A 9,742-nucleotide genomic window follows, 5' to 3' on the forward strand; every position below is an offset into this window, starting at 1 on the left:
CTTTGAATGTATTCAGAATAATTAGAAGTTTGTAATTGTTTTACTAAAACATTTAAATCTGTTTTTTATGTATCATTTGAAGGTTAGTGTATATTTTTCATTCTTATACTTGAACATTTCTGATGTTCAGTTTTGAGGTGTGCATTCAAAAGCTTTTAGAGTATTATTTCTTTTTGGAAAATAACCTTTACCTACAGATTTAATTTCTCTGTTTTTTCAGGGTTACTTTGAAAGTTGCAACATACACAGAAACAGGATAGCAGGCTTTGAAGTAAAAGCCTATGCTAACCCTACGGTGGTTCGATGTGAAATTCACCATGGCCAGACTGGAGGAATATATGTCCATGAAAAAGGAAGAGGACAATTTATAGAGAATAAAATCTATGCAAACAACTTTGCAGGTGTATGGATTACCTCAAATAGTGACCCAACAATAAGGTATTTACATATAATTATGGATAGAAATTACATTTTTACTTCAAACTTTGTCTTATAAAAAGTTAAGATAGCCACTCTGGATAGCAGTGTGGAGAATTCTCAGAAAACTTGGAATGGACCCACCATTTGACCTAGTTATCCCACTTCTTAGTTTATATCCAAAGGACTTAAAATTAGCATACTACAGTAACTCAGTCACATCAGTGTTTATAAGCAGCTCAATTCACAATAGCTAGATTGTGGAACCAACCTAGATGCCCTTCAGCAGATGAATGGATAAAGAAACTGTGGTATATATACACAATGGAATATTATTCAGCCATAAAGAAGAATAATACGGCATTTGCAGATAAATGGATGGAATTGGAGAATATCAGGCTAAGTGAAATAGGCCAATCCCAGGGCTGGGGAGATAGCTCAGTTGGTAGAGTGCTTGCCTTGCAAGCACAAGGCCCTGAGTTCGATCCCCAGCACCGCAAAAAAAAAAAAAAAAAAAAAAAATAGGCCAATCCCAAAAAAACAAAGACCGAATGTTTTCCCTGATAAGTGAATAATGATATATAATGGGGGGGTGAGAGAAGAATGGAGGAACTTTAGATTATGTAGAAAGAAATGAGAGGGAGACGGGGTATGAAAAATGGTGGAATGAGACAGACATCATTATCCTATGTACATGTATGATTACACAAATGGTGTGAATCTACATCAGCCATAGAAATGAAATGATGTACCCCATTTGTGTACTGTGAATCAAAATGCAGTCTGTAAAAAATAAATAAGTAATTATTTTAAAAAAAGAAGAGATAAAGGCTTCATATAGAAATGGGAGTAGTTATTTCTCATTTGGTTTTTGGCCTTCTGTTTGCTTTTATTAGTGACTTATGCCATACACAAAATCATTTTATAAACAATTGCAAATGCTGTAATTTTTATTTAAAATTCATCAAAACTGCACTATTGAAGACTAAAGAGCTGAGACCTTCCCTTGGAGCCTAAATTACTTTGTCTTTTTCCAAAGTCACAAGCTAGAGTAACTTGGGAAACTAATTATCTGAAAGATTCTTAGAGAAACTAAGAATATCAAAAAGTCAAAACTGCAGGCTGGCACTTTACCTTATAGTTCCTACCCCCTCTGGGTCACAATAAGAAAGGAAATAAATCTAGTCTTAAAGACATTGACCAAGACTGGGTAGAACAGAGCCATTATAATTAAATCAAAAACCATGGATTATTTTTAATTATCAAATTTTATTTCCCACTGACTACAGGAAAATGGAGCTTAGGGTTTCTATCCTCTTAAATGTTTCTAGATCCACTAAAAGAAATTGAATGTTTTGAGGAGAATTATTAGGAATACTGTTTTGTGTCAGGGACTGTAGCTTAGTGTTATCTAATAGCACTTGCCTATGCCTAGCAAGTGCAAGGCCCTGGATTTGATCTCCCAGCACTGCAAAAAAAAAAAAAAAAAAGGAAATGAATGCTATTTTTGTCTCACATAATGGGTAGCATTTCCAAAGTCTTAGGTAGTAGAAAGAACTAAAAGAATTTAGAGATCATCTAGTAAGAGTGTCTCAATGTTACAAATTAACAGAGCCCGTAGAAGTTCAGTAATTTATCACATAACTGTAAGTAGTCTTAACAGTTGCATAAAATGGACTTTGTTAAAACATTCGGCCTTTGTTTCACATATTTACAGGGGGAATTCTATATTTAATGGAAATCAAGGAGGAGTTTACATCTTTGGTGATGGACGAGGCCTTATTGAAGGAAATGACATTTATGGTAAGCTTATGGTTTTGTTTTATAAAACTTACAGAATAGCCTGTCTTGATATTAGCAAAATAGATTATTTTGAAATCATCTAAGTGAGAGAACTGATGTAGTTTCTTTAAATTCTTAATAAAGATTATTCTGCAGTATTTACTAGCTTAACATATTCACTGGGTACCTACTGTATACCAGGCACTATTCAGATAGTTGGGGAAAATATAATAAGACCCTAGTCTCATGGAGTATCTACAGTTTCCTTGGATTCACTCCATTACTTAACTGTAAGTTAATTCTGTGGTAGTTTAACACACTTTGAACTAACTAGAGAAGGAAAATGTTCCTCATTAAAGCTTTAGAAACTTTATTCAGCAAACAATTGTTAGATGTCTATATGTTTCTGGGCTTTCTGTTCTGCTGACTTACCTGGATAAATACACAATGCTTATTTAAATGCCAGGCACTGTTTTGAGGACCTTATCTGAATAAAGTCATATAATATTCACATGAACCCTATGAGGTATATATTATTGAATGTCCCCACTTACTGATCAGGACACAGAGGCACAAAGAAATTAAATAACCTTCCCAAATTAAGTAAGTACACTTCCTGAGATTCTGTGCCTGCCAGCCTGGCTCTAGAGTCTCTACTCTTAACCACTGTACTATACTGCCTACAGCCCTTCTATTTGTGTTTATACTCTAGTTCCCTTAGTTTTTCTTCTCATGGCCACTGAAATTCTAATGTAAGATTTTTTTGCCAAGCACAGTGGTACATGCCTGTAATCCCAGCAACTTAGGAGGCTAAGGCAGGAGGATCACAAATTCAAAGCCAGCCTCAGCAATTTGTCGATGCCCTAAGCAACTTTGTGAGACCCTGTCTCAATAAAAAATAAAAAGGGATGGGGATGTAACTCAATGGTTAAGTTTCCCTGGGTTCAATCCCTGGTACCAAGAAGAAGGGAAAAGGAAAAAAAAAAAAAAAAAAAGAATTTTGCTGCTACCTTACATAAAACATTTACCTGTATCCTACTAGGCTCAAAAGTATTGACATTGTAACTTTTATTTTTAAATAGGCAATGCATTAGCAGGAATTCAGATTAGGACAAACAGTTGTCCAATTGTTCGACATAATAAAATTCACGATGGTCAACATGGTGGAATTTATGTGGTAAGTTAATAAATTTAGTTGCATAAAGTCATGCACAAAAACCATGGGACAAAAAAAGGTCAGTAGGGTGCTACATCTAGCTAGTCAATATTTGGAATATAAATTTGTATCTGTCTTTGAATATTTAGATATGAAATAAAACTTTTTCTGTCATTATATGAATGACTTCTCATTTTATACTGTATGTAAAGTTCTGTAAATTTAGTCAGCTAAATTTTGGCATTTTTAAAAATTAGTCTTAATTATTGGCAGTATATACTAAACTTCACAACTGATTGGCAGTCTGTGAGATTGGTTAAACTGGAATTTTGGTAGTGTTATTGTGTGAGTCTCTGAAATTCTACAGAAGCATTAAAGAAAGTCATAATATCACTAGAAGTTCTGATTTTAAACTTGAATATATTATAAAAATGTCAATTTGTAATTTGAATTTGTTGAAACATAGTTGTCTTTTAAAATTTTGAAAACTGTGTATCAGCATGTCTTCTGTCATTATGATTATCTGAACTGTTAACTGATTGAAGTAAGAAAATACAGGCAACATCAGAAAGGTCCTTTTGTTAGACCAGGTGTGACTTAATTTTTATTTACAGTTCTAGAGAATGACTCATTTGTTAAACTTTGATAATATGAAGGTTGGAATAGCTGCTAACTTACTACTAAAATGAAAGGTCTAGTTTGTTACACATATCAAAATGAAGTAAGTTCTTTTGCTAAAAAAAAATCGAATGTTTCCACTCTTACTTTGATAGATTTAAAGGTACAGAAACCACATAATAGTATAAAAATGTTGAAAGCTTAAACTCATGTAGAAGCTACATAACAAGAATGTTTTGAAGATGGAACAGTAGCTTAATGGTTGCATGCATTTTTAGTATGCCTGAGGCCCTGGGTTCAATTCCTAGCACCAAAAAGGAGGAAAAAAAGAAGTCATTATCCAGCTATAAAAACAAAATTAAAAATTTTTTTTCTAGCTATCTTTAAGGAAGGAACATAATGTAAACCTACTACTTGCCTTATAGGAGGTATATATCATAACTGGTCTAACTTTTATTTAGCATGAAAAAGGACAAGGTGTTATAGAAGAGAATGAAGTTTATAGTAATACTCTGGCTGGAGTCTGGGTGACAACTGGCAGCACTCCAGTACTGAGAAGAAACCGAATACACAGTGGCAAGCAGGTAGGATGAGCTTAGACTCTTGGATGGGAAATGCTGGGATTGTAATCCTTGTAACTTGGAAAAAAAATTTTTTTTTTAAATTTTAGGTTGGTGTTTATTTTTATGACAATGGACATGGAGTGCTAGAGGACAATGATATCTATAATCATATGTATTCAGGGGTTCAAATAAGGTAAATGTTTTCACATTTGACTTTCTTTTGGGAGGAAATTGGGAATATGTGTACTATGTAGAAGGAATTTCTTGTTTAGTGTGCAGTCTTTATCCCTGTATTGTGTTATACTCAATTTGGATTACCAGAATGTAGCTTTTCTTAGTCTAGGTGACTATGACAGGAACCAGTGATATATGCAGTAAGAACTTTTCCACTGTTGTGCCATCCACTGTGTGTCACATCAGCTATTGTATATTATGCCCTGTATGGCATGCCATTGGTACTCAGTATAATGGGAACTTGCTTTTATACTACTATTTATGTAAAATTGTCTTCATAGGCAGAGACAGTTGCTTTCACTTGTAATTCTAGCTACGTGAGATGCTGAGGCAGGAGGATCGTAAGTTTGAGGCGAGTTCAGCAACTTAGCAAGATTGAGGCTCAATATAAAAAGTAAAAGGGGTTGAAGACAGTTCGGTGGTAAAGCATCTCTGGGTTCAATCCCCAATTCAAAAAAAAAAAAATAATAATAATAATAATAAAGTTTTTTACATTTCTTCTTTTACATTTCTGGAACTCTAATATTCTTAATGATCCTTAATGATCATATAATTCAACCCTTCATTTTATGAGGGGAGAATGTAATAGCAATATTTAAAAAGTCATTTAATATAACCCTCAGTTTAGTTTACATATTTGAATGCTCCGTACTGGTATAATCTATAGCAAAGTATTATAAGGTGTATTTTTGTGGAAGTACAGGATAAGCAAATTAAATTGACCATTTTCTTTACTGTTAGACTTCTCAGAGCATCTTCAAGAACTCCAGTGTATAGTTTATTCTTTTTTATTCTTGGTACTGAGGATTGAACACAGGGGTGCTTAACCCCTGAGCCATATTCCCAGCCCTTTTTTATATTTTATTAGAGGGTCTCATTAGGGCCTTGCTAAATTTCTGCAACTTTGAACTCACACTCCTCCTGCTTCAGCATCCCAAGCTGTTGGGATTACAGGCGTGTACCACTGCCCCTGGCTATTCTTACCTGATTAATGTGGCTCTCTCCAGTGATACCTCATAGAATATGGGAGTAGAAGCAATTGATCAAGGTATTTCTGTCTTATCCATAGGACTGGAAGCAACCCCAAAATTAGACGCAACAAAATTTGGGGAGGACAGAATGGTGGAATTCTAGTTTATAATTCTGGTATGTTTGACCCATCATCTTTTTCTATTAATAGACTTCAGAAATATACCTTCTAAATAACATACTTAAAATTTTGCATTTATAGGCCTAGGCTGTATAGAAGACAATGAAATATTTGACAATGCAATGGCTGGAGTCTGGATTAAGACAGATAGTAATCCTACACTAAGAAGAAATAAAATCCATGATGGAAGAGATGGTGGCATCTGTATATTTAATGGGGGTCGAGGTATTGTTGTTAATTTTGCACTAGTGAAAAACCCAGTTTTCCCTTATTCTTCTATATCTTTAATGATCAGTGACATTACTAACTAATGTAATTGAATGATTAAGTCTTTCTCCTTACAATACCTGATAAAGATGGTTTAGATAGAACCCAGAGTTAAAGGAGATGAATGTTTGCAATACTTCCTCTTGTAGCCACCTTGACTCTGCCAGTTGTAAGGAAGACTTTAAGAGAACTGAATTTATATCCTTACTCTGAATCTTTTATTATTCAGAATAGTGATATAGTAAAGTTATAGAAACAGGTATGAGGGAAATTGGTATGTCTAAATACGTATTGCTTTTGTAACTTCTGTTTGGACAATGGAGTTAACAAAGCCAAAGTGTGTCTGATTTGATATCCAGAAAGTTTGGCTCACTTTGCATTGAAGCAGAAGTTCCCCAGTGCCTGCCCCTTGCAAATACATGCTGTTCTTGGACATTGTGGGAGCATGCTGAATGCAAATTTATCGCTGTTACTGAAATGTCAGTAACCCAAAAATTGTACGTTGTTTTATGTGGAAGAACAGCTAAACATACCAAGACTTAGTGACCAAAATTTGCTATAGGCAAGCAGTGATGATCCCATTATTGACATAGATTCTCATGGAGTTTAGAATCCAATAATTCAATAAAGTGACATATCTTTAATAGGAGTCTTTCTTTACAAGATTATAGTGAGGACACAAAATACAGAAAGGTTGGTTGGTTGCAAGGTGTTGAGAAAAGCTTTGTGTAGTAAGACCACTTGAACTGTCTCTGGTAAACTGGGGGTGGGGGTGGAGCATTTTTTCTACAAATAGTGATTGAACACTCCTGTACCAACCACTGTGACAGAAATGGTGAATACAAACAGGACTGCATCCATAAAATTTTAGAGTGACACATAATTATAAACAAAGTCTAAAGAAAAGTGGTTTAGTTAAATCCAGAGGTACTCAAAGTTGAGGCTGAAGAGGCAAAGCCCAAATCATGAGTTTCTATGTGCAGTAAGTCTGGACTTGTCTTGGTAATAGTACTTGAGAAGGCAGTAACTGAAGTATGCAAGATTAGAAGCAGGGACTTGGAATAAGCCTAGGCAAGAAATGAGAACCTGAACTAAAATGATAGTGTCAGGGGTGAGAAAAGATAGTTTTGTAAGCTGAAAGAGCTTTAAATGTGACTGGAAACTCCAGCAGATGAGAACAGAATGAAAGGAAACTGACCAGGGGATGAATATCGTAGTAAAGAACAAAAGTAAGGGCTTGCCTAACTAAAACATAAAACAGAAGGCACGAAGTTTCTAGAAACATTTCAAATTAACTTTTAATTCAGCAGTACTGGAAATCAACTTACATACCAGGCACTGGGGATGAAGTGGTGAATAAACTTAGACATGATCCCTACCGTCAGAACTTTCATTTTTAGCCAATTTTGGTTAAATTTTACCTTAACGTGCCCGAGTTACTGAAAACCTTTGACTGAGAATTCCTGTATATAGTGCTAATAAGAAACTAAAAGAAACCCTAAATACCACCAGAGAGGCTATTAAAGTTTGTTATATGCATTAGCCTTTATCTAAGGAAATATTTTATTATAGGTCTCCTTGAAGAAAATGATATTTTCAGGAATGCTCAAGCAGGTGTTCTCATCAGCACTAATAGTCATCCAGTCTTAAGGAAAAACAGAATATTTGATGGATTTGCTGCAGGTTTGTATTTTCTTTTGTTACCTGTAGCTTCTTTATAGTTCTATAGTGTCTTATATTTTTTTAGTATTTTCTATGTAGTTATCAAATAATGTGCAATGTATGCACTCAGGTAACTGAATGCCTGTGCATCACTTAGGAAATCTAGTCCAAGTTCTGAATTCTCCCATTGTGTCACACTTATTTAGTAATTATGAAATATTAATTGGAATAGACTACGCGCAGGCTTGTACTGCCATTAGGAGTACAAAAATTCAAGGTCTCTCCACACTTTAAAAAATCATATATATACATATATATGAAATCCAAGTATGATGCATGGAGTAGACCTACAAACTTTGCCAGTGGAAGTTCCTTTAGTTAACCACGTAGCTGTTTTCCTCTTCAATATGTAAACTAGCTACCTACACGTATTTATGGGCCCTATTTCCTTCTCGTTTGCAAAAAAATTTAAAAACAGAGTGCTTGCCTAGCATGTGCAAGGCCTGGGGTTCAGTTCCTTCTGTACCACACACACAAAAAGCTGGATAGTTAACTGTCACCAAGCAGTAAAGTGAATGTTACTATCAGTGATCCAAATTAAAATGTTTGCATTTTATCCTTTAGACAGTACTAAGTGATGATGTATCCACTTATTTATAAATTCTACTTTAGGTATTGAAATTACAAATCATGCAACTGCAACATTAGAAGGCAATCAGATTTTTAACAACCGATTTGGAGGCTTATTTTTAGCATCTGGTGTTAATGTGACAATGAAAGGTATGTTGAAGTCTGTTATGTCTATGATGTCATATAAAGATGATCAAAAGCCTTTATTTTTAACTTCATTTCTTGTCACTCTCTCAAGTTAGCAACAATTTAAGAGAACTATTTGAAAGAAAGCTTTATTTAGACTTGTACTGAGTTGGAATATTTTGCACAAGGAACCCATTTTTAGGCAAATTTCTAATTACATCATGACTAGCTTTGTTTAAAGCTGTTAAAAATAGTTACTCTTCTATTAGAATAATTCTGTAACCTTTAGTTTTCTTAATCCTCTAGATTTTTATTCCTTTTTTCTTTTATTACAGATAACAAAATAATGAACAATCAAGACGCCATAGAAAAGGCTGTTAGTAGAGGCCAGTGTTTATATAAAATATCAAGTTATACCAGCTATCCCATGCATGATTTCTACAGGTATATTTCTAAGTTATTTGTGAATCACAAAAGGGGAGGATAGTAATTTCCTTTTAAAATTGGCAGTGCCTAGGACTTTTGGCTATTTGCCAGTGGAAAGAGGATATAACTGAACTTTTGTCCATTGAATTCTATAATCAAAGACTATAAAACAGGAAAAATGCAGTATTATAGGAACTGATGTCTTTAAAATATGGAAGCTTGTTGGTAACATTGTTTTTCTAAGAGTTTCAGATTAAAGCTGCCATGAAGTGATATATTCCAGTCACTGAGCAGGTTGACTCACCTTTCCCCAAAATTAATTCAGCCCAGAAAGACTTGATGGGAGTTGTCTATTTTAGCTGCCACATTTTACAACTTAGTCATTCTTTCTTCTGAGAAAACAGGAAAATCACCTCCATTGAAGTTCTTTTTCAGAACTAATCTGACCTACAGCCACAAAATTTAACCCTCTTAAAATGACATCCCCCCCGCAATGTTTTGTATTAATGCCATGTTGAAGGAGAATAATGTAAGGTTTTGCTTTTTAGATGTCACACTTGTAACACCACAGATCGAAATGCCATATGTGTGAACTGCATTAAGAAGTGCCATCAGGGACATGATGTAGAATTTATTAGACACGATAGGTACGTAGCACACTTATTGCTATGTTACCCGATTATTTTCCCCTCACTTTTCCTAATTTTTGGG

At 34.5% G+C, this 9,742-nt stretch overlaps 1 protein-coding gene across 2 annotated transcripts in view; it reads left to right on the forward strand.

Moving 5' to 3' along the window:
- Positions 1 to 9,742, forward strand: part of Fbxo11 (F-box protein 11) — an 87,808-nt gene that overhangs the window by 76,496 nt on the left and 1,570 nt on the right. For both annotated transcript variants that reach the window (XM_047522543.1, XM_047522542.1), the window contains exons 12-22: positions 221 to 438; positions 2,135 to 2,220; positions 3,282 to 3,376; positions 4,435 to 4,557; positions 4,644 to 4,729; positions 5,840 to 5,916; positions 6,002 to 6,145; positions 7,760 to 7,870; positions 8,522 to 8,629; positions 8,941 to 9,049; positions 9,580 to 9,678. In XM_047522543.1, the coding sequence (XP_047378499.1) occupies positions 221 to 438; positions 2,135 to 2,220; positions 3,282 to 3,376; positions 4,435 to 4,557; positions 4,644 to 4,729; positions 5,840 to 5,916; positions 6,002 to 6,145; positions 7,760 to 7,870; positions 8,522 to 8,629; positions 8,941 to 9,049; positions 9,580 to 9,678 (1,256 nt within the window). The remainder of the gene's footprint in view (positions 1 to 220; positions 439 to 2,134; positions 2,221 to 3,281; positions 3,377 to 4,434; positions 4,558 to 4,643; positions 4,730 to 5,839; positions 5,917 to 6,001; positions 6,146 to 7,759; positions 7,871 to 8,521; positions 8,630 to 8,940; positions 9,050 to 9,579; positions 9,679 to 9,742) is intronic.

This window comes from Sciurus carolinensis, chromosome 13 (genome assembly GCF_902686445.1).
Source record: "Sciurus carolinensis chromosome 13, mSciCar1.2, whole genome shotgun sequence".
NCBI lineage: Eukaryota > Metazoa > Chordata > Mammalia > Rodentia > Sciuridae > Sciurus > Sciurus carolinensis.